The 25,571-nt window shown below is 34.6% G+C and overlaps 1 protein-coding gene across 7 annotated transcripts in view; it reads right to left on the bottom strand.

The window, feature by feature from the left end:
- Window positions 1-1,538: 1,538 nt before the first annotated feature.
- Window positions 1,539-25,571, bottom strand: part of PDS5B (PDS5 cohesin associated factor B) — a 190,580-nt gene continuing 166,547 nt past the window's right edge. For 3 of the 7 annotated variants that reach the window (XM_042997690.1, XM_042997753.1, XM_042997499.1), the window contains exons 26-35: window positions 23,289-23,403; window positions 21,887-22,019; window positions 18,930-19,049; window positions 17,627-17,689; window positions 16,903-17,048; window positions 14,309-14,414; window positions 9,274-9,713; window positions 9,073-9,183; window positions 5,827-5,965; window positions 1,539-4,370 (exon numbers count right to left, since the gene is read on the bottom strand). In XM_042997690.1, the coding sequence (XP_042853624.1) occupies window positions 4,335-4,370; window positions 5,827-5,965; window positions 9,073-9,183; window positions 9,274-9,713; window positions 14,309-14,414; window positions 16,903-17,048; window positions 17,627-17,689; window positions 18,930-19,049; window positions 21,887-22,019; window positions 23,289-23,403 (1,409 nt within the window). In that variant the 3' untranslated portion in view covers window positions 1,539-4,334. The remainder of the gene's footprint in view (window positions 4,371-5,826; window positions 5,966-9,072; window positions 9,184-9,273; window positions 9,714-14,308; window positions 14,415-16,902; window positions 17,049-17,626; window positions 17,690-18,929; window positions 19,050-21,886; window positions 22,020-23,288; window positions 23,404-25,571) is intronic. The other 4 variants (XM_015544559.2, XM_007097649.3, XM_007097650.3 and 1 more) reach the window with 4 other exon arrangements.

Raw genomic sequence — 25,571 nt, 5'->3', positions numbered from 1 at the left:
TATAATAAGCCAAACATAGATAGTGTAATCTGTAGGGTAACCACAGAAGAATAATATAATCAGGTATAACGAAAAAGCCAACGGAAGGCACGGAAGCGCATTAAGTACGGTTGACCCTTGAACAACATGAGTTTGAACTGGATTGTTTTTTGATACATTACAGTACTATGCAAGTGTTTTCTATTCCTTAGGATTTTAATAATAATTTCCTTTCTCTTACTTTATTGTAAGAATACAGTATATAATACATACAACATACAAAATATGTGTTAATCAACTGTGTTACTGGTAAGGCTTTTTGATCAGCATTAGGCTATCAGTAGTTAAGTTTTGGGGGACTCAAAAGTTTTATGTGGATGTTCAACCATGGGGGGATTGGCATTCCTAATCCCCACTTGCTCAAAGGTCAACAGTACTTTACTGAGCCAAAAGAAGGTAGGAAAAGGAGCAAATAAATAAGGAAAAGATTGGCAAAAAAGACAGTAAGCTGATAAACTTAAAGCCTACTATGCATCGGTAGTTATACCAAAAGTAAATAGTCTAAACACTCTAAAGGACAAAGATTCTATAACTAAATAAAAGAACAAGGCCAAAGAATTAAAATGTTTACACAACACACACTTTAAACTTAAAGATATATATAAATAGGGTGAAAATAAAAGGACAGAAAAAGCTTTGTCACGCAAACAAAACTGGAATGGCTATACTCCTACGAGACAAAGTAGGCATGGAGTATTTGTACACATATCGAGTGACATTTGACAATTCTAAAAGTATAACTTCATCATAAAGGCATAATAAACCTACATTTTATGTACTGAATAACATAGCTCCAAATATAAAATAGCTTCACCTCCAATCATTTCTACTGTCCATCTGGTTTTTCCTTTTCTATTCACCACACTTTTCATAATCTGACATTATATATTTAATTATTGTTTCCTTATCTCCCTTCCCCTCCCCGGCCGGGGAGAATCACACTAACCTAACACATAGTAAGCATTCAATAAGTATTTGCTGAACAAATGCATAAAACTGCCACTAGCAACTCACATTCTCAGTGCTTACTTTTAAAGTTTATATGATACATTTATTTTCTTCAGTTATGCAATCCTTTAACTTAAATAGTACTTAGTAATCTCTGTTAGCCAAAATTTTAAATGAGAAGTTTAAACAAAAAGCTTGAAAAAATGTTACTGGGAAACAGATTTCCTTTCCATGCAACAAAAGTCTCCAAAATAAAAAATCATCAAAATGTGCCTTTCTTCATTTAGTAAACACATGTAAGTATATATACTGATTAACATAAATAAAATAATACAATTACATATTAACTTTCATGTTTATTCAACTTCACAGAAAAGCCAAAAAATGTGTCTGATATTGGTTATCTATCTAAATACCAATTGTTCGTGACGGTGACATAATACTATGTGGTAGGGGAGATAAGCCCAGGTTAAACAAATTCTTAAATTCCTGACATTCTTCACATGGGCAAAAGGAGATCTTAAAAATCAAACTTACAAGCTGTAAGAAGATACAGAAAGTAATTTAACCTTTAATACCTGGAACAAGTTTTACAGCCACATTTGTAATTTACATATACAGTGGAGATCACTGAAAACAAAAGCTTCCTGTTGCACTGCAGCAAGAAATCATATTATAATGTAGATTAAATGAACTTGCTACAGAGTGCAGCAAGATAACCTCACCGAAAAATCGTAAGATTTTCATAATGGAAGTTGTTACAGTGAGTTAAATATTTTCTCAATTTTATACAGTACATATTTTCAAAATGAACATTACGACTGAAGAGTTTGCTAACTGTCGTTAGCAATTAACGTTGTACACATACGTAATTTTACTTTAGTTATAGTATGTGGCTCTCCAAATGTCAGTACGTGAAATGTGAAGTTCAAACATAATAAGATAATCCCCTAAGATGAAGACTCAGGACATCAAAACTTTGATCGTTATTGCACCTATTTTTCTACAGAAAAATGGAAAATTTACATCATAATCTTCCCAAAAAGTGAACAGACAAGTTGTAAAATCACAGACTTATTGGCATTAAACAAAATCTACAATGAACATTTTTTGTGAACTGATGTACAGAATTAGTTGTGCAATGAAATTTGGTTAACTATGATCATGCAAATAAAAATCTTCCACAATCATTTTTTCATTATGTTTTATAAAATGGTCTTAAAGATATACTTCCATAAACATTTCCGGTGCAATTTAGTCAACGACAAAAATACAAAGCTATCCCTTATTCTTTATTTTATAGATTTAAAAACATGCCTTTGTACTGCTGAGATACAAATAGCGTGTTTGGGAGAACTGAGTTCATGAAACGGTTAAAAACCAATGTATCTTGGTCCGACATTAGCTGCCTTGTATACAGCAGCCTCCCGTAATCACTGGTGTCAGTACTGTTGGAAATGAAGAATAGTTAAATATTGAGAGATTAAGACACAATTCAAAACATTTTTTAAAAAATAAAAGGCCGTTTCATAAACATGAAGAAATCTTTAAAAGAAAAATAATCACATCAATTGTGATATACATTGGAAAATAGTAAAATGTCATTTTCCAAAATAGTAGTTTCTTTATTATATCCCCCCTCTATTATAACCAATCTTGGAAATATACCTTCAACATAATGGTGTATTATATGAAAATGCTCCATTATTCAATGTGATACATTTAATAAGTTAGGATATGATTTTTTTTTCTGATGTTAACTGTGAAAAAAACAAAAGAACGGCACCTGAAATACTAAAATGAATTTAGGCAAGCATTAAGTAGTAACTTTTATGTTTTGGTTCAAAATACAGTTTATAAAACTGTATAAAGGATACTGATTTAAGTAATTTGTTTCTATATTTTGCAGATTACAATGAAGAAAAGAAAAGATCTGCTCTAAAACCAAATAAATTTCCACTTCTCCCAATCTAGACAAAGTGGAATTTCATTCAAAATTTTTAAGATTGTGATACCTACAGTAGGTCATATAGTTGGATATACCATTCCCACCCTGCCCCCCCCCACAAAAACAACTTTTTTGGCTCCAAAATAAAGTACAATAATAAACTCTTGATGAAAAACTATGTTATGGGGCAATCTATCATATACTATGGCTAAATATGATTTTACAGAAAAGAGCACATCCCATTTTCAGCACTTTTTTCATAAACATGCAACTCACTATAAAATACAAAACACTTGCTTTCAAGAACAGCTTTATAAAGACACACTGCATCAATAAAATTTTTTCTTTCTGATTAACTTTACACTGTTATGGAGAACTGGAACTTTCTATGTGTATATATCGGATTTAATATTATAGTGTAATAATCTGTATTTCTGAACATAATGTTCAAGAGGAAATATCTATACACAATAACATTCTAGACTATTAAAAACTAATTCAAATTACAGAATTTTATTGATACAGTAGATTAATAAAAACTGAAAAGGGATGATGATAAAATGGGATAAAGAATTCAGTACATTATTTTATAACACACTCTTTAAAATTAAAATATTTTAAATCTCTCTTTTCTTAAAATTTTCATTGCCATGAAAGGCCAGAAAATTCTGAGACCAATACTGAGGTGTAAAATAATCAAACTTCGGGACTATTTCACAATCTGCGTGGTGTCCTCCCGCTGGAGGCATCATGCAGGTGTAATGGCAGACCATTTAGCACCTCTGAAGATTAAGGGTGCCTAGGAGTAAACACTAGGTAAGATACACAAGGGAAAGAGACCATTTACCTCTCCAACAAACAATGACATCAAGAAAATGACACCATTTGTTGAAAAAATTTTTTTCACAGTAAAATTGCAGAGAATACAAATACAAACACTGACAGATCACTGCTTAAGATCTATCCTAACAAACTCTTTCCAAATCAATAGATCCAATAAACAGTTGGGACTGTCAGTTTAAAGCCGCAGATAAAAGCTATACAAGCACTTTAGAAGTCAGAAACATTAAAAAAACAAAAAACAAAAAAAAGAAAAAGAAAAAGAAAAAGAAAAGAAAAAAGTAAAAGAAAAAACATATTTACAAGTTTCTTCTTTAGTTTATGTCTACATAGCCATCGCACATCACACTTTCACAGGACTCCAGAGTCAATGTTATCACCACGCGTATGGCTAAAGCGCTGTGACCACAAATACATGAGGTCATCAAAGTAAGGTCCAACTGTCCACTCTCCAGCAGTCCCGCTTTGTGCATCAAAGGCTTTACTTAGCCTCAAGCTTGACCAAAAAAAAATGCTTCTTTTCAAAGCTTTCACACAGAAAGTTACTAATTACATTTGTTCATCGCCTTTCTCTTTTAGAACTTCGCCGCCGTACCTTAAAAGAAAAATTACCAGATGCTTAATTAAGATACCAGACTTGGCAGTAATTAATATTATTTTTTTAACAAATCACTATTCTTAGTTGTTCCTGATTTTCTTTGCTTTTCTTCACTTCAAACCTTTCTCCTATTTTAAAACTTTCTGCCTCAGCATCACATATTTAGACCTTATGTAATATTTGAATGCCCATAAATAGCCTTTCCCATAATAGCAAGAGAAAAAACTATTTTACTTTACTATTTAATAATTTTAAAGAGAAATGAACAGAAAGCAATGTCGACAGCAAGAAAAACAATTGCAACTACCTTTTCACTTACGCTTCTGTGGTAAAAGAAAACATTTTAAACTTAGGCTTACAGTTGTCTTTCTGGGAAAACCGTTACTGAATGTAGAGCCTAACAATTATCAAATACATAGGAATATATGGAATTCAGACGTATTACCATTTACTGGCAAGTACTAATGAAAGTGTAAAACTTCAGTTCTAAAAAGATCGGTATTAAGATGAATATAAACAGAACAGGATTTTAATTCAATTAATTTATGGTGTTTTTGTTTTTTTTTTTTTTTGATGAAGACATTAATCACTATGGACTCTTGTCTTATTTTTACATCCAAAACAAACAAACAAACAAACAAACAAACAAACAAACAAAGCTGTAAGAAACAAGCCCAACAAGTTTGAGACCACAGTTCAGGTATCTTTCTGTGAGTATCTGGTACATAAATGAACCCTGGTGCAGACAAAAGTGCTGATTATGTTAAAAAGGACAGAGGGGCGGGGGTCAACTCTGGGACTTGATCTCACAACACAGGTTTCTCAAAGATGGCTAACTGTGCCGATCCAAAGATTCAGCACTGGTGTATCATTAGGAGAACAGTTTACTTCAATGTGTTAACTGTATTTCTTCCAAAAGAAACACTGAAGATGTGTTAACCGACAAAGCCATTCTTAAGAAAAAATTATCTCAGGGAGAATCACATTCTGACCTTTGTAAAAGAAATCTATGTTACCAATTTCGTAAATTTCAAAGACATGATTTTATTCTAGATGACTAACTTGTAAAACTACTATGAAACTCAAAGAAAAAGTTATGAAACATTAGCCATAGTCTATTTAACATATAACAGTGGTCTAAAATCAAGGTACAGCTTAAATGCTTCAAGGGTCAATTTATCAGAATGCTACTTGTTCTTCTCCACATTGTTATAAACTTGACATTTACATTTTCACTAGGCTACATCTGTCATTCTCACTTAGTTTCAGGATTCCATAAAGGAAGTTCTCTCATTACCCAAGCTGGTAGGTGAACCGTTACCAACTGCTCAAGAAAAGTAAATAAATACTTAGAATTATAAGTAACAGCAAGTGCTATATGGAGCTGACCAAGTATTTACCAACTCTATTCCTATATTCTATGCTAACACATGGTACTTTAATAGACACATACATTTACTGTAGAAACTTCCTCTTCCTCTGTTTCTTCCTGTGGAACATCATCATTGACAGGAGAGCTACCCTGAAACACATCTACTTCTTCACTTGAATCATTTTCTTTAGTAGCTGCTTGTTTGGAGCGTCCTACACGGCTAGAGTAAAACAGAGGTAAAATAAAATGAACATTCTGATCTTTAAGTAGTAGATCACCTCAGAGGAAATGCTCAAAATATTTCATAAATTCTCATTTATTATCATTTTTATCCTCCATTACCTTACAAAACAAGAAATGTTATTCTTATTCTAACCCCTAACCCAGTGTTTAATTCCTAGAATCTCACAAACACTGACCAAGTAATAGAAAAACCAAGACAATAAAAGATTATAAAACATAACCCAAAGTCTGCTCTTCCTTTTATCTTTCCCAACTCAGTAAAAGGCATCTGCATCTACTAAGCTGCTCAAAACAGAAAATTTAGAGTCCTTCTTAATAGCGTATCAGTCTTCATCTGGCCCTATAATTCTTACAAAGAAATCTCAAATCTATTCACTTCTCTCCACCTCTACTGCTACCACACAACTTCCACACCATTCTCGTCTCTTACCTCTTCTCCAAAAATGTAAAAACAGCCGATGTCACTCACTCCCCCTAGACAGCTCCCTGCTGTACTGCGAGAAATTCTGTAAACCTTCTTAACATAATATATAAGGCCTTGCAGACAGTTGTTGGCCATCTGTCCATTCTCATCTCTTTCCACTCCCTAATTCCTTACAACTACAATCCAGCCAATTCTTGCCTTCCTTCAGACTCTCTGAATTGGCCAAGACTTTTCCTACTCTGCAACCTTTAGCACAATGTTCCCTCCAACTGTGTTCTTCTCCTTTTTCTCTATCAGCCTACCTCCTACTATTCTCAAGAAATCAGTTCTCACTTTCCAAAGAGAAAACTTCCCCAATTCCCTAGCCCTCCCATTATGTTCTCTTATAGTACCCTGAAGTTTTCCTCAGGGCACAGATCACAATTTAGAATTCCATATTTATGTGATTATGTAATGACTACACGCCATTTAGATGTTAATCCCAAAAGGACAAGAATAATGTCTATTCTGTGCCACTGTAAGCCACTGTAAACCCTAGCACCTCGTACTCTCTGAAACATAGGAGGCAATCAAATATATGTAAGAGATACCACCATTTAACTAAATGTATCCCTCTTGATATTTATTTGCATGTATATTCTTTAAATTAAAAAAATTTTTTGAGTATAGTGGACATACAATGTTACATCAGTTTCATGTATACAACACTGTGGTTCAACTTTTCTCCATATTATATGCTGTGCTCACAAGTGTAGCTGCCATCTGTCACCAGATAACGCTGCTACGACACCACTGACCTTATTCCCTATGCCATGCCCCTCTATCCCTGTGACTTATTCATTCCCAGACTGGAAGCCAGTATGTCCCACTCCCCTTCACCCATTTTGCCCATGCTCCCACCTCCACTTCCTTCTGACAAGCATCAGTTTATTCTCCGTATGGTAACTTTTTTTAAATTAATTTTTGAGACAGAGAGAAAGAGCGCGTGCACACGAGCAGGGGAGGGGCAGAAGAAAGGAGAGAATCCCCAGCAGACCCCCACACTGCCAGCATGGAGCCTGATGCAGGTCTTGAACCCACAAACTGTGAATCATGACCTGAAGCGCAACCAAGAGTCAAATGCTTAACCGACCGAGACACCTAGGTGCCCCTGAAGAACTTTTTTTTTTTTTTTTTTTAATTAAGACTATAGCTTATCATTTCTCTTGGGTAATCCACGATATGTATTCTTTAATACACACTCAAACCAAGTAATTTTTTTTTTTTTTTACTTGGTTCGGCTTTTCTGAGTTAATGGAAGAAAATACAAGAATTACAGGGAAAGTAATACAATCTTTCTCAATTCCACTGAGGTCAGAACAAGAAAAACAGGCAGATCATAACGTATGTTATTCTAGTTCTTAAAAAAAATAGATTCCCCATGAAAGGAAGATATGCTGTTAAAATGGAATATAGAGCCTTTTTCTGCACTGATTTTTAAAAGAAATACTTGTTTGGTTTAGAACATTTGTATGAGGATGTGTATAATTTTAGATGATCACGCCCTTAATTTTTTGATGCGCAAATATAAACTAATTAAAGTTATGAGCCTGAAAGCTATTTCTGTTATTTCCTCATTAGAAAATTATCGTGGGAATTTAATATTCCTTAAGAATTTGTTTTTTAAAAATAGCTACTTTTCATAATTGAATCCAAACACATTTACAAAGCTGCCACAAAAACGTACTTACCTTTACTTTTTACCTGAGGAAAAAATTACATGGAAAAAGGCAGGAAGTAGCTAGACACTCAAGCAACTTTTCCTCTTCCTGTGTATTCCCCTGGGGAATACACAGGAAGAGGAAAACTTTCCAAGATAACTTAAGTATTTGGCCAAGGTGTGCTGGCAATCCTGCAAAGCCAAGGCAGTGATGTAAGTGTGCAACGGGGTCACTCTCAGAATTACAGTCAGAATTTCTGACTAATGGAAGACATGCTGTTCTACTTCCACTTAAATAACTGAGAAAAAAGTGCAAAATATACAAATGACAGCACTGACGTTCCTGCTACTTTAACAATTTTAGGTCACAATTTGTCATTGTGATTTTCTCATGAACATATGCTTGTGTGAACTTCCACAACTATTTATATGTAGATACAGATCTGTTCATTTGATTAGAAAAGAAAGAAAACCAAAACCCCCAAAACTTCAGATCTACATGTGGTAACCTCTTTGGCTATAATTTAAAGAAAAATAATGCCTGTGACTTTCCTACACAATTCAAAGAATAAAAGCAAAAATATAAAAACTATTTTTTTTAAAGTTGCCGAGGAGAGCTATTAAAAACTACAGTGTGCAAAGACAAGCAACTTGGTCAGTATGATGTGATTATTTAAAAATACTTTCTCATCTCTTTGGGTATCATAAAGTCTGTATTGGAAATAATAAACTATTTGGTGTTCACTTAAAGAGATTTGCCTAAAAGCTGTGATCAGAGGTTACCAGAGGGTTAACTGGGATATCAATTACCTAGGTAAGTTTATAAAAATTTTATCTTACCTAGTATAATGGGACTAAATATATGGGATTTTAAATACAGCCCTATGTATATTTAAAAACTGATAAACTCTCGCAAAATAATTTGAAACTGGTTTGAAATTTAATATTATTTACAACTTACACATTTTTTTTTGGTTGTGATGGTGATGGCGTTTTTGATGGTCTTCCTCGTCCTTTCTGTGGTGTGGATTGTGTGGATTCAACTGCACTAGTTTCAGGAGATTCTGCTCTGCTTTGGGGAAGACCCAAATGTGGATAGCATCAAATTAGGATTTAGAACACAGTTACTAAATACATGCAGTTCAGAGTTACATGCACTTACCTCTGTTGTGCTCTCCTTGATGTTCGGTGCTGTTTGTTCTTTGATTTCTGTTCTGTGTTTCCACTTTGTCTTTCTTCTTCTTCCTCTTCTTCTGGTGCTGAAGGTCCAGACTTTTTTTTGGTTCCTTTTTTAGACGTTTTCATTGTAGGTTCTTCTTTTGGTGTACCTCCACCAAGAGGTTTAGGTGGTCGGCCTCTTTTACCTTTTTTTGGCGGGCTATTCTGTTCATCCTCATTTTCCAATATATCTTCTTTGAGCCTCTTTTCCTCAGGCCACTGCTGTTCATCTGATTCTGAAGCCGTATGGCCTCTCTTCCGTCCACGCTGACTGCCTTTAGGTTTCTGTTCCTGTACCAACTTAGTGAGGTCATCCATACCTAATTTCTCTTCTGAATCCGTGACAGGTGTTTTTTTCCGGCTTCTAGGCTTGTCCAATTCAGACTAGGAATAAAAATCACAATTTCAAATATAAATTTGTTAGGATGAATATTTTGAAAAACGAAACAAGAAAATGTTATCCACTTTTGTCATAAAACTGTACCTAAATAAAATATAGAGTCTTTAAGTGTATCAGAACCATAACTACTTTGTCTTTTAACTTAAAAAATTATCTGGAGTTAAGAGGGTCAATTTTCATTTTTACTTGAGCTAGAGAGTCTCAAACTGACACCTTTCAAGATCAGTATTTTATTAAACTTTAAATTTTAATGAGTTATTTCATTTAAAAAAATTTAAATTCCATGCTTGAATAATGGATAAATATATCAAAGTATAATGGATCTGCTTTAATAGTCAAATTAAGTGATTCTAATTTTATTCTACAGTGTATAAGATATAAAATATCAACTATGTTATATATTATACTTAGACACCATAAAAGAACTACTTTTACTTTATAAATGGAGGTTGCAAGACACAAAAGTTAAACATTCATTTATTAAAAATTTTGAAAATACTTCTGAATCAAAGATACTGTCTCTTCCCAGCTACAACCAATTAAAAGCAAAAACAATTTCAATTAGTTAATCAGACACTCAAATTCAAACTAAAAGCCTAGTCTACATTCAGAGAATATATATATGCACTGACCGGCAGATGGAGACTGAGGAAATTCTCCAAAGAAACCAAGAACAGTATGAGCCCTTACAGCTTCCCATACACATGCATGTATAAAACTCACAAATACAAGTGTTTTATTTCCAAAAAGTTTGTGTCAATTTACATTCTTAAAAATCAGTGAAAAGAAAACAACAAAAATTATCTGATTTGTTTAGTCATTTTGTTATATCATTGGTAATTATGCTAATTATGTCATTGGTATTATGCTTTGTCCATTTGTATAGTGGAGTCTTAGTATTTTAAATCTACATTCTTCTATATTTTTGTATTTAAATTTTATTTCCTATTTGTTAAGGATTGAATTATGTCCATACAAAATTCATATGTTGAAGCTAGAACCTCTGATGTAATGATATTTGAAGATGGGGCCTTTGGGGGATATTTCAGTTGAGATAAGACCATGAGGGTGGGGCCCTCATAACAGAATTAGCCCCTTATGAAAAGAGACACCAGAGAGATCTTTTTGTCTCTCTTCTCCACCATGTGAGGCATAGTGAGAAGGTGGCCATCTGCAAACCAGGAAAAGAAACTCTCACCAGGAAGCAAATCGGCCAGCACAAAGGTGAGAAAATTCATTTCTGTTGTTTAGCCATCCAGTCTACGATACTTTGTTATGGCAGCCTGAGCAGACTAAGACATTACCATATCTTGATAGGATTTGACATGGAATTCTAAATTGTCTTTCCTATCCACCCCCAAAGAGTATTTCAGTCATTTCAAAAATCACTGACTTATAATGGTTCCTTTACTTTGTATTGGGTTTTAAAAATTAATAATGTTTCTGGGCTATTGTAACAATGGCATAATATTTTACTAAACATAGAGAAATAAAGAAATACATTTGTGTTTGGTTAGGCTGATGTTATTACTCCTCTTTTGTACCATTTATTCTTCCACATGGACTTAAAATCACACTGGAATTTTATAATTACATATAGATTCATTTAGAACGAACCATCATTTGTTTTTATTCATTTCTCCCATTAAAGAACATGGCATGTCTTCCTTCTATTCAAGTCTTCTAAGTTTCTCAGTTTGGATATTTTCCCCACACGGATTCCCCCTACTTTTTTAAGGCTATGTTTAGGTTGATCGGTCAGTTGGTTGGTCAGTCGGTCGGTCTGTCTGTCCACCTACCTACCTACCTTTGTTGTGGAAGAGGTTACTGTGGTGAAGCAAATCTCCTTTCCCCCAAATGTATACTTGATATAAAGCAAAATTACCAGACTAATGTTAGTTATACACATACATACATCTACCACGTATAGATGTTTAATTGGCTACCATACTAAATACTTAGTTTTTCAATTGCTTCTCTTATTTTTCTAAGAGTACAAAAGAAAAATGAATTTGTCTCTTCTTTTTCACTGTCATACCTTTGATTCCTATTTCATGTCTTCCTGAATTTGTCAAACATTCTAGAACAATCTTAAATAATAGTGATGACAACAAATTACTTGTTTTGCCCCTGATTTTTAATTAAAATGTTTCAAGTATTTTGCATTTCAGAATAATTTAAGAAGAATAACTGAGTCAATAATTACTGATTTAAACAGATAAAACTTTTAGTATGTTAAGGAAGTATCCTTCTGGTATTAGGTTAGTAAGAGTTCATATGTATCAAGAATGGATTTTAAGTTGTATTTATATCTTCTTGACATGACCTGAAGTTATCTTGTTAGTATTCTTCTTATTTGGTATACTGATTTGATATATTATGTTAAAAGATTTCTTAACATTAAATTATCCTTACATTCTAGGAAAAACAGACCTATAAGTGACTGGTTTTAATTTGTTAGCATTTATTTGCATTTTTGTACAAATAATTATTGTTACTCAGAGATGCAAAGGTAAGAGAAATATTGAATTAAAGTTAACTTTACAATTATCACCTCCAGTTTTAAACTTTACAATTCACTTTAATGTCCAAGAATGTGATAAGGTGGCTGAATTCCTTTATACTCTGGAAAAGGTTGGTGGTAAACAGGAAATTTAATGTCTGCTTTCTTGAGAATACTATAAAATAAGCTAGTTTACTAAAGCACTACATTCTCTAGTTTCTTTTTCATTTTGCACTGCATTATCTTAAGAACAGAGGGAGAATAAAACTGAGGTTAAAAGCAGGAAATAAGGAAAACATTCTATTTGTAAAACTAAATATTTGAATATAAATGTATATGGACAATAATTCTTTTGTGATGAAGTTTTAATATCAAGGTGGTAGTATATACAAAGACAGGACTCTTTCTCTATAATCTACTGGTCTTTAAATTGAACTTCTGTCGCAAAATGCTAACCTCTTTAAGGATATTTCAGTTGATATGTATTAATAAGGTTCTCATAGTATTTCTGAAAAAGCATACAATGTTACACAAAAGGCACCCAAAGGCTTCCATTATAATTATACAAATAAATCTCAAAAGCTCAAAATTTCACAACTTTGCTATGGAAAAGAGAGACTTGCTCTTCACTGCTCTATAACATGGCAGAACTAGATACAGAATTTATAGGGTAACAAAATATTAAGAATTCATCACCACCATGCTTCCCAAATTTGGGGGGGATATACATAAGGGAGCAGGTCAGTATGTGGGTATAGGTGGCTTAGTTGATGCGTTGATGTTTCCAACAAATGAGAGAAATTGTAAGCTTTCCACCTAAGGCATTTTTAAGCACGTGGTAAACAACTCATAAAGCTAATGAAGGAATTTCTGCATTAAGTGAGAAGTAGGACTAGAAGACATAAATACCTTTTCCAATTCAAGGTTCTCTTCTATATATCCAGATAACAGGATTCCTTTCTGGCTAAGCGATCAATTTTTAATTCTGCTTGGGCAAAATTTTTAAACAGCCAATAAAAATCAGAATTTACAGTATAAGTAGTAAGGATTTAGTAAGAATTTAAGAATTATAATTTTTTAAGTGGAAAGAAAAACAATCTGGCAGAACAAATTACTGGAGAAACTTGAAAACAAAAATAATTAAAGCTTTTTGGAATATGTAATGTTGGGCCAATGGTAGAAAAGAAGGGCAGTGATATTTCAGAGAAAGCAAAGGTATTTTGTTAATAACGTTCCACCTCTACTGGGTAGATTTCAAATGCATTAACATTTACTTTATAGTAATCATTACTCAAAAATATTGGTCTTTGTAATGATAACATAGCAGCAACACCAACTGACTTGGACTAATTCATTTATTCTGATAAACCTTAACAGCTAAGTAGCCACATTTTACAGATAAACTGATTCAGAGAGCCTCATGAATTTTTCAAAAGTTTAAAGCTAACCTAGAAGTCAAAATGTGCCCAATTATTAAGGTTATCAGGATGTATAGAAATACATAACTGTATTCTGTATCTGTACTAAAATTTAACAAACCTGTCTTTAAATGGCATTTACAAACAGTCTAAATCATACAAATTATCACTGCTATTAAAATTTAAAAAGAAGCCTTTATGAAAACTGCAGCATTCCCTACCTTTGCTAGAAGCTTACTTAGTAATGAAAGGCTTAAGAAAGCATCTAAAATGGAGGAGCCTTGAAGGATCCTCATTCTACTTCCCTTTTCTAATGCTAAGTCTAAACTTACTGTGTTTTAAACAACAACAACAACAACAACAACAACAAAACAACAACAACAAAAACCCCAAATAGTTCTGAGTATGGGACTGGCATGTTTGATTTCCAAGATCTACAGAATAAACATCACTCATTAGAATGACAAGAAACACAAGAGAGTCAATATACTTAAATTACAAGGTAGAGGATAATGATGAACTCACATTTGTGATTAAAATCATTGAGAGAAAATCAAATGTCAAATTTGAGAGTAATGTTAACTGGTTTCAGTGTAAACATTATTACTTATACAGTAAAATTTTTATTATAATTATAAAATCAAACCAAATATCTCACCCTTACAAGATCAGAGTCGTCTCTCTTGTCACTTTTTTTTCCTGGCAAAGGTGATGACATTGTATAATCTTCATTTTCACTGTGATCCATTTCAGAGCTATCAAGCCTTTTAATATAGATATTTGTTATTATTATTACAATGAAACAACCTTAAAAGGTTTCCCTGTTCCCTAGTGTAGCTTGACAGCTATATGAGGAAAAGTTTCATTCTTTTCCGAAAAGTAGGTTTCATTCTATCATATTTAGCACCAAACCAACAAGTAATGAATTACATTTAATAGAGAAACTTGAAGAATCACAAATTTAGTTTTCTTACTAAGTCTTTTTAAAAACTAAATTCTATTTTGGAGTGGAAACATAAAGCAAATTAAAACCTTTCTGGTTAGCAAGTTGGACTGGCCTATGTTACTACAATCTGCACCTATCTCTCCCATATTCCCAGTTCCGCTTTTTCTTCTTTGAGTTCTTTTTTTTTAAATTTTATTTATTTTGAGAGAGAGAGAGAGAGAGAGAGAGAGAGAGTCAGTCAGTCCCAAGGAGGCTCAGAGTGGTCCACGCAAAGCCTGACGTGGGGCTTAATCTCACGAACCGTGAGATCATGACCCGAGCCGAAATCAAGAATGGGACACTTAACTGAGCCACCCAGGCACCCCTTTCTTCTCTGTATTTTTAACACCCTGTAACACACTAAAGTTATTATGTTTATTCTCTACTAACTTCCCCTGCTAGAATGTAAGCATGGATCTTTTGCCAACTGTATTTATTTTATACTAAGCACTTGTACCAGTGCCAGACATAAAATAGGCACTCAATAAATACTTATTAAATGAATTAACAGCACAAGCTCACAAGCTCTCATTTATTGGTATGAAGCCTGTCTTCTGTCCTAGGTGATCTCATCTTTAATGTGACTTTGAAAACCATTTATACATCATTAAATCCTAAATTTCAATCTCTGGCCCAGAAACTACCCTGAGCTCTAGACTCACATATCCAACTGCCCACTCACTTCAATTTCCTATAGGCATCTCAACTTTAACACAGCCAAAATAGTTATTTGGACATTCCTCTTTTCCCCATCTCCCCAGAAAACACACACACACACACACACACACACACACACACACACACACACACACGCGCGCGCATGCACAAAGCCTGTTCCTCTTCAAAGGCTTCTAACATCTCAGTAAATGGCACCGCCACCTATAGAAACATTCAGGCAAAAAACCCCCTAGGATACATCCTTAAATATTCCCTTTTCATAACTATTCACATCTACCTCATCAGCAAGACAATTTGGGTCTAAGATCAAAATAAATCCCACATTTGACTACCATCTTCTTCCCTCTTCATCCCTTCTCTGAATTACCATTAGCTGACTCCTAACTGGTTTTTTTAAATCTCAATTCTAGTTCCTCTCTTCTCCATAAACGATAGGGCAATCTAATAAAAGTTGCAAATTAGATCACTAGGCTCCACAGCAATATCTGAACAAAGGGAAAAAGTCGAAAGCAATTTTGAGGCTCTCAGCCTAAATGACTGATCTTCTTTGATTATAACCAGGATCCAAGAAGAAAAACCAGTAACTTAGGATATGAGTTGCTGGAAATGGTTTGGTCCTGTTAAGTAGGAAGCCATCCCACTGGAAAATGTCCAAATGATATAAGTGAAGGCGACTTAACTATCAGCCACTAATATGTATTAATACAGGAATCTAAAACAAGCACTATAAATGTGTTTTTGTTCACTCTCTAGCATATATCATTTGACAATTTATTCGTTACAAGGAAACTGATAAGACATTTTAGAATGTCTCATCCTTTCTTTATTGATTGGTTATGAACAATGCAAAGATAGCACAGTCTTTCATAATAACTAAGCAAAATCAATAATCAGTGGCAGTTAGGGCCCGTGCAAAGCTTTGCTGCTAACAAACTGCTAAGTACTACACAAAAACGAGTTAAACTGTGAATTATTTTCTCTTTTCCTCTTTCTTAAGACGAAAATCTGTAGAGCATGATTTGAAAGTACAAATTTAAAACAATTTTTCTAAACAAAAAAATTTATACATGTGCATGGGAAAAAGAAACTCAAGCCAAAAAGTACAGAATCTCCTTCGTATACTAGACTACCACAAGATGTTGTGTATTCTCCCCAAACTTTTCTATGCATACACAAGCCAATCTGAAGACAAATCCCTTGTAAAAACTCGAAAATACTATAATACGTTCTATTCTTCGCCTTTTTTACTCGATAATGTATTGTGGACACAATTCACATTAGCTCATACCTCATCATTTTTAATGATTATGTCTTCTAATGTATGGTTGTACTATAATATAACAGTTTCAAGTTTGCCAGACACTTAGCTTATGTCTACCAACACAGGGTATCCCAACAAGCTAAAATATGAAAGCCTAAGACAGAGTGCCTATCTAAAATAAAGAAGCAAATAAACAGGAAGATGTAAATGGCTGTTGGGGTATGCACCGATTTCCACTGACATTAAATGTTTTGGGTTACGTTATTTTAGATCTCAGCGCCTTGACGGAACCCTTAAATGCCAAGTATGGTATTTCTTAGGTACTTACCTCCCTTTTATTCTCCCAGGAGAGCTCGGATTTGAGCTGCTGCTTGCATTGCTTACAGTTTCCATTCGTGATGATTTTGTCTGAGATTGCTTGCCTGCTGATGAAAGTGGCTTATTAACAGCTCCTAGAACATTGGTTGTTTTAGGCTGAAATGAAAAATGCATATCTCTTTCTATTTGATGAAAGCCAGAAGAAATCTATACATAAAGAACCATAAATCTCTGTCAAAGTATTTACATACAAATCACACACACAAATATACCTATCCTTAAGCAAAATAAGGATTATAAATTGAGTATCACTTGAATAAGTGAAAAACTATACAGACAAGCATAATAGTTAAGCTTCTTTGCGATTTAGAGGAAAAGGCTTACGTAGAACAAATAAGATGTACAGTCAACAATAAAAATAGATAATCAAACTGCTTTGGAAAGACATAAGATGTTTTTAACTTTAAGATTTTTATCTTGACATTACAGGATAAGATATTTAAAGATCAAGGTCTCCAGCACTTTATTTCAGGCTACAAAATAAGTTCATGTATCTCAGCTTGCATTTATACTGTAAATATATTATTTCTTACTAGCAAATGGAAGAGATCTAATAACTATTTTCTACCTTAAGATACACTAATTTTTAAAGAAATACAAAATAACATAATTTTGCCAATAATCACAGTAAAATAAACTACCATGTAAAAATCAGAATGACTCTCAAAACGTACTTTTCCAGGAGTAAAAAACGATTTCATTTCTGGAGGCAGATAATTTTTGGTGTTACTGAAATTCTACAAGCAGGAGAAAAAGTTGTAGTTAGTGAATAATCAAACACTATACACGAAGTGCTTCAAAGCCAACAAAGCATATAACAGATTTTGTTTTAAAGTACATAATAAAAGACATACTTCAATAATAAGTTCAAACACAAAATTTCAGTCACGGATTTTAAATACTATAATAAGCTTAAACTAACCTTCTACCAACTCCAATATTAACAAAACATATTTGAGCTCTAATGTGCTAGAGCTCTCTGTAAGTGCATCAGAAAACACATGCTTCTGTAAAAAAAAAAACTCTCCAGAAGAGACCACATTTACTCCTGTTATCTTAACCATGACAGGGTGAAAGCAGACAGTCCCTCTTAGCTACTGGGTGAGCCTGTTCCACAAGGCTGTTGCAAATCTCTGTATGTTGGTTAAGACCTTAACTGCTATTTTACTTAGAAACAAACACAAACATAAAAACAAAAACGGTAGTGGTGCTTTCCAAACTCTTCAGTCAATAGGCTTAGATGCATTATGAACCTCTAAGAGAATCTGGAAAACACCTTGTATAGCTCGTACAATACTAGGGGCACCTGGGTGGCTCAGTCGGGTTAAGCATCTGACTTTGGCTCAGGTTATCTCACAGTTCGTGAGTTCGAGCCCCGCGTCGGGCTCTGTGCTGACAGCTCAGAGCCTGGAGCCTGCTTCAAATTCTGTGTCTCTTCCTCTCTGTGCCTCTCCCCTGTTTGCGCCCTCTCTCTCAAAAATAAAACATAAAAAATTTTTTTTTTTTGTATTTCCTACAATACTTGAGTTTTGTACTGAGTTTGGGGAACATTCTTGTGGTATTCCCTGGGTCTCAAACCTGTTCCGGTGTCTGCCCTTGTTTCTTCATACCAGTTATAAATTTCAATCAAGGGCTTATAACTTCAGACTCTATCAGCATTCTCCTTCCCATTTTGGATCACTGGCCATTAACTGACAGATCTACATGCTTTGATCACATTTTTGCCTATACTCGTAGACTGGCATAAAACTCCAAACACAAACTCTAGATAATCCTGATTAACCTCTGGACCTTGTTTGTGTCCTCCGATTTGGTCCATGTGCTAGTCTCGCACCACATTATTAAGACGCAAGCTGACCTTTCCACGACATTAGTAGTGCGCCAGCTCTTGATACTGATCCTTCCTAATCTTTCCCCAACCTAGTGCTGAGAATACATTTTATTTCAATCTACACACACAAAATCTAAAATAACTACCTTGTCAGGCTGGGTGAAAAAACGAGCTGGTAGTACTGGGTCTTTAGGAGATTCCAAACTGTATGTGGTGCTCTTTGACATGATGATATTCATGGCAACATCACACACAGTGTACAGTTTCTGCAATGGTATTAAAGAAAATTAGGTACTTAAGGTGGCAGCCTTGACTCTGAATTAGGAGTAATTCTACAACATGCAGTTAGTACAGGCATACCTCAGAGATACTGCAGATTCGGCTCCAGACCACCACAATAAAGCAAATGTTTCAATTAAGTGAGTCAAATGAATTTTTTGGTTTCCCAGTGCATATAAAAGTTATGTTTCCACTATACTATGATCTATTGAGTGTGCAACAGCATTATGTCTAAAAAACAACGTACAATGTAATTACAGTACAAGTAATTAAAAACTTTTATTGCTAAAAACGTTAACCATCATCTGAGCTTTCGGTTACTTGCAAAATCTTTTTGCTGGAAGAGGGTCTTGCCTTAATGTTGACGGCTGCTGCTGATCAGTGGTGGCTGCCAAACGATGGAGTGACTGTAGTAATTTCTTAAAATAAGACAAAACTGTAGTTTGCTGTACTGACTGACTCTTCCTTTCACTAACAATTTCTCTGCAGAATGTGATGCTGTTTGATACCATTTTACCCACAGTGGAATTTTCAATATCGGAGTCAATCCTCTCAAACGCTGCTGCTGTTTTATCGACAAAGTTTGTGTAATATGCTCAATCCTTTGTTGTAATTTCAACAATCTTCACAGCATCCTCATCAGGAGCAGATTCCATCTAAAGAAACCACTTTCCTGGGGCGCCTGCGTGGCTCAGTCGGTTGAGCATCTGACTCTTGATTTTGGCTCAGGTCATGATCTCACGGTTCATGGGATGGAGCCCCAGGAAAGTGGTTTCGGTGCTGACAGCACAGAGCCTGATTGGGATTCTCTCTCTCCCTCTCTCTCTGCCCTTCTCCTGGCTCACAGTCTGTAAATAAATAAACATTAAAAAATAAATAAATAAACCACTTTCTTTGCTCATCCATGAGAAGCAACTCCAAATTCATTAAAGTCTTATCATGAAATTACAGCAATTCAGTCACATCTTTAGGCTCCATTTCTAGGTATAATTTTCTTGCTATTTCTACCACATCTGTAGTTACTTCCTCCACTGAAGTCTTGAACCCCCCTCAAAGTCATCCATGAGGGTTAGAATCAACTTCTTCCAAACTCCAGTCCATGTTGATAATTTGACTTCTTTCCATGAATCATGAATGTTCTTAATGAATGTACAGTGGAGAATTCTTTCCAGATTTTCATTTGACTTTACCCAGATCCATGAGAAGAGTCACTATCTCTGGTAGGTACAACCTTATGAATGTATTTCTTAAATAAGACTTGAAAGTTGAAATTATTCCTTGATCCCTGGGCTGCAGAATGGATGCTGTGTTAGCAGGCATGAAAATAGCATTAATCTCATTGTAGGTCTCCATCAGAGCCTTGGGGGTGACCAGGTGCATTATCAATGAGCAGTAATATTTTGAGAGAAATCTTTTTTTCTGAGGTCTCCACTATGGGCTTAAAATGTTCAGTAAAACATACTGCAAACAGATGTGCTATTTGTTTGGCTCTGTTGTTCCATTTATAGAGCACCGAGTAGACTTAGCGTAATTCTTAAGGGCCCTAGGATTTTCAGAATGGGAAATGAACACGGGCTTCAGCCTCAAGAGACCAGCTGCATTAGCCCCTAACAAGAGAGTCAGCCTGCCTTTTGAAGCCAGGCACTGACTTCTCTGTAGCTAGGAAAGTCCTCAATGGCATCTTCTCCCAACAGAAGGCTGCGTTAGAAAACTGTTATTTAGAGCAACCACCTTCATTAATTACCTTAGCTACATCTTCTGGACAACTTCTATGTCAGCACTGGCTGTTTCACTCCGTACTTTATCTTATGGAGATGGCTTCTTTCCTTAAGCATATGAACCAACCTCTGCTAGCTTCTTTCTTCTGCAGATTCTTCACCTCTCTCAGCCTTCACAGAATTACAGAGTTAGGGCCTTGCTCTGGATCAGGCTTTGGCTTAAGGGAATGCTGTGGCTGGTTTGATCTATCCAGGTCACTCAAACCTTCTCTGTATCAGCAATAAGAGTATTTCACTTTCTTATCATTTGTGTTCTCACTGAAGTAGCACTTTCAATTTCCTTTAAAAACTTGTTCTTGGCATGCACAACTTGGCTAACTATTTGGTACAAGAGGCCTAGCTTTCAGCCCATCTCAGTTTCTACAGGCCTTCCTCACTAACTCTCATCATTTCTAGCTTTTAATTTAAAGTGAGAGATATGCTACTCTTCCTTTCACTTGAGCACTTGGAGGCTACTGTAGGGTTAATTGGCCTAATTCCAATATTGTTGTGTCTCAGGGAACAGGGAAGCTTGAAGAGAGGGAGAGAGGACGACTGGTGGCTACAACAGTCAAAACACACACATCAGTTAAGTTTGCCATCTTCTATATATGGGTGAAGTTTGTGGAACCCCAAAGCACTGATCACTGATCACAGTTCACCATAACATATATAATAGCAATGAAAAAGTTTACAATATTGCAGGAATTACCAAAATGTGACACAGGGACATGAAATAAGCAATAAGCAAATGCTGTTGGAAAAATGCTGCCAACAGACTTGCTCCATGCAAGGTTGTCACACACCTTCAACTTGTAAAAAAAAAAAAAAAAAAAAAATGCAATTATCTGCAAAGCGCATTAAAACACGGTATGGCTGTGTGTAGTTTTCAGTACAATAGTGTAAGTTAAACTATTGTTTTCAATATTTCTAATTACTAATAGAAATACTAATTATTAAATAATAAAAAAGATTGATAATGTCTATACATACTATAGAAGTACCACACCCACACTCAAATGCTTAAATCAACAGGGAAGCATGATTATTTACAAAGAATTACATACTTCATTCATTTTTGCATCATCTGGTCCTTGGGCATCTTTTGTTTGTTTAATATTTTCTACCATCTTTCTGATAAACGCATGACTGTTATTTTCATTTTTAGCCATTAATATTTCTAGAACAAACCAAAGACATCTAAGAAAAAGGGAAGAAAAAGAAATGAAAAAATTAACTGTTAAATATAGATAAAATAATTCTTAATATAAATATAATAAACTCCACAAACGGAAAAAATTAAAAAGGAAAAAACAGCTATAAATCAAAAGAGAAAAAAAGGTATGTCACACATACAAATCACAACTTATCAGCAATGTAGGTGTGAATTCAAAAGACCCCTTCTCAAAATCTCAGTAATTTTTCCAAAGAGGCAGGTTAAAAAAGAACTTAAATGGTGGAAATGATGAAGTGATCTTAACCCCTAGCTATGACAGGGAAAGAAAATTGCCTAAAATAATAACCGGGCCATGGATAAAGTGAAGCCTCAAGCACTCAAGACAGCAGTCCTGATTGGACGTTTTCAAGAAAATATAACCACCTAAGTCAATACTTAAGAATCTTCATGAATAAATTAGAGAGGAAAAAAACAATGGTTGACAACTACACATACTGTCTTTGCTTAAGAGGGAAAAAAAGAAAGTTTCACTAGCTCAGTTGAAGTTAATTACATACAACTCTGTTCAAGACCAAACCAAAAGTGCTTTGTGTCTTTACTATATAGACAGAATGGAACAGAGTTGTGGCACAGAGGAGAAAAGTAAAGTGAGAAGAGAGAAAAGTAAAGTGAGAAGCAAGGTATCATTCTAGAAGGGGAAAAATAATCTTAAGGATCTTGGGAATAGGATAAGTTCTTCTGGAGCAGCTCTCTGACAGAATGGGAAGAGTACTCAAGACTGTACTGGGCATTTTACAAATAAACCAAAAATATTTAGTAAATTCCAAAGAATATTAAATGTATTTCAAAAACCAAAGTTATCTGAGAAAGATGGTTAGAAGTCTTCATTAGTTACAATCACCCTAACACAGAACTCATTTTGGGAGAACTGCTTATTTTTAAAAAAACAGAAACTGTGGCTAAAAGAGGGTAGTAACAGCTTTTCCCTTGCCATAAAAAAGTTACCAGTAATCTGATTTTATTCTCTTGAGGTACCACAAATATTTATCAAATATTTCTATGAACTAAGACACCACCAGTTATTTTCCTTTAATAGGAAGCTAAAGGCATAATAAATTCATTTATTCAAAACCACAGACGTTTATCGTAACAGAAAGAGGACTAGGGTCTTAAGCTTAAAGAAGTATGGCGGTATTAGGAAGACTTCTCTAAATATTATTGTATTTCCCAGAGAGAAATACAAAGAGAAAACACTTTCAGAAAATATGAAAATGGAATGAAAAAGGTCTTACTCTTTAACATCTTTCAGTTGTTCAATATCCTGTACTTTGACATAATCTGGGTCATGTGCCAAAAGGTGAATTGTATACGGAACAACATACTCTGGTAGAAGAGACAATAATTTTTCTGAAAAAGAAAAAACAAAACACAAACATCCAGGTTAGAAAACCAAACCTTACACTTTGTCTCTGATACTGTATTTCTTGCATCCCAGTAGTTTCCCAAAATATGGCTACAAGAAAAATTTATTGAAATGTCCAGTGTTGAATTACACCATAAAGACTTTATTCATTCATCCATCATGTCCAATATTGAAATGCCTACTAAATGCACCATATGCTGAGCCTACAAAGACAAATATTTTCATTTTCAAACACACATGGTAAAAAGTGACCCAAACAAACTATATCTAAGAAAAAGAAACATAAGATCTATTTTTCTTGTGATTATGAGCAACCTTATGTTTAACACTCCCTTATTAAGCTGAGCAAAAAAAAATAAAATAAAATAATGCATCTTTCAATGTTAATATGGCACAAAAAATAAGAAGGTTGATACTACTTGAGATTATTTGTAAAAAAAGAACAGATCTAAGGTAATGGACTTCAGAGTTTCTAGGACATTTGAAGTAACAAACTTTTAGTTTAAATTCAAATATTTTTATATTTTGACCTGAGATCAGCATATTGCACTAGAGGTCAGAATGGTAATCCTAACTAGTTTTACCAAACATTAGTCAAAAAGACCAGGAGTCATATACTGAACAATTCCTTTTATATTTCCTACTTTCAAAATAAAATTCTAATTTTTTTTTAAGTTTATTTATTTTTGACAGAGACAGAGTGTGAGCATGAGCTGAGGAGAGGCAGAGAGAGAAGGAGACACAGAATCCACAGCAGGTTCCAGGCTCTGAGCTGTCAGCACAGAGCCCAACGCAGAGCTCGAACTCATGAACTGTGAGATCATGACCTGGGCTGAAGCTGGACGCTTAACTGACTGAGCCACCCAGGCGCCCCTCAAAATAAAATTTTAAATCAGATACTCAACTTGGCATACAATAAATACTACATGTGTCAATAAGACACCAAGTTTTATTTATTTCCTTATTGCTGAACTCTAAGAGAATAGTTGGTGTGTAATACTTATTTCAAGAAAATATAGAATACAGAAGAAAAAAGTAACAAGTTTCAAAACTCAGTGATATTCAAATTCAAATGTATCAAGTATTTATTCAATGCTTACTATTTTCTAGGCTTACTACTTTTATTGGGGCATATTAATTTTAAGTACAAAGATGAGTAAGACTAGATAAAGATCTCACAGGAAAGTGTAGAGACACAAACTATACTTCAATGTGAAAGGCGCCTTCAAGTAAGTATAGCTAACAAGTACCAAGTACTTTTTTGAACCACACATCATGCCAGGTGCTTTATACACATAACACTTAAATCCTCATGCTAACCATAAGAAATGAGTATAATTATACCAATTTTACAAATAAGGAGACTAGGGCTCAGATTGAGAAAGTAACCTGCCCCCAAACAACCAGTAAACAGAAGAGGGATTTGACTCCAGAGCTCTTTTTCTCCAAGTTTGAGAAGGAAGAGAAAGAAAGAAGGCCCCAGTGATGCAGTAACACCAAAACTGTATTTTAAAGGATTCAAAAGGTGCAAACCACGCTCCTTAGTTTTCTTTATATTTGTCTAGAAGGGCAGGCGATTTCCAGATAGAGTTGACAACAAAGTTAAAAGATGGTTGCACAAATTTCAAATAATCCATAGTATAAGATACACAAAATTTATAGGTAGCTTGAAACTCAGGCTGAGAGTAAGGACCATGCTAATGAGTTTCAACTAGATCCTATCAGCAATGAAGAATCAACATGGATTTCAAGCAAGAAGTACCATGATCCAACCTGTTTTAGAATGGTATTCTTGATAATGGTGTGTGGCACAGCTGGAGATGGGTCAGAGGCAAGGAAACACAACAGGAAGATGCTTGGAGTGTATTCAATTACCCAAGTGAAATATACCAGAGCTAAGGAGCTAAGGAGCTAAGGAGCTAAGGAGCTAAGGAGCTAAGGAGAGAGACATTCAAGTACCTAGAGGATTTGGTGACCAATAAGAGGAAAAAAGAAGGTACAAAAATAAAGGCCTGATTTTTGACTTGGGTAACTAGGTGGATTCTAATGCTGTTAAAAGAACTCAAGGGTGGCTTGAGCCTGGGTGGCTCAGTTGGTTGAGCCTCTGACTTCTGAGGGTCATGATCTCACGGTCCGTGAGTTCGAGCCCCAT

This window comes from Panthera tigris, chromosome A1 (genome assembly GCF_018350195.1).
Source record: "Panthera tigris isolate Pti1 chromosome A1, P.tigris_Pti1_mat1.1, whole genome shotgun sequence".
In the NCBI taxonomy this organism is placed as follows: domain Eukaryota; kingdom Metazoa; phylum Chordata; class Mammalia; order Carnivora; family Felidae; genus Panthera; species Panthera tigris.
The sequence above is the reverse complement of the archived record's forward strand: the minus strand, read 5'-3'. Positions and strand labels throughout refer to the sequence as shown.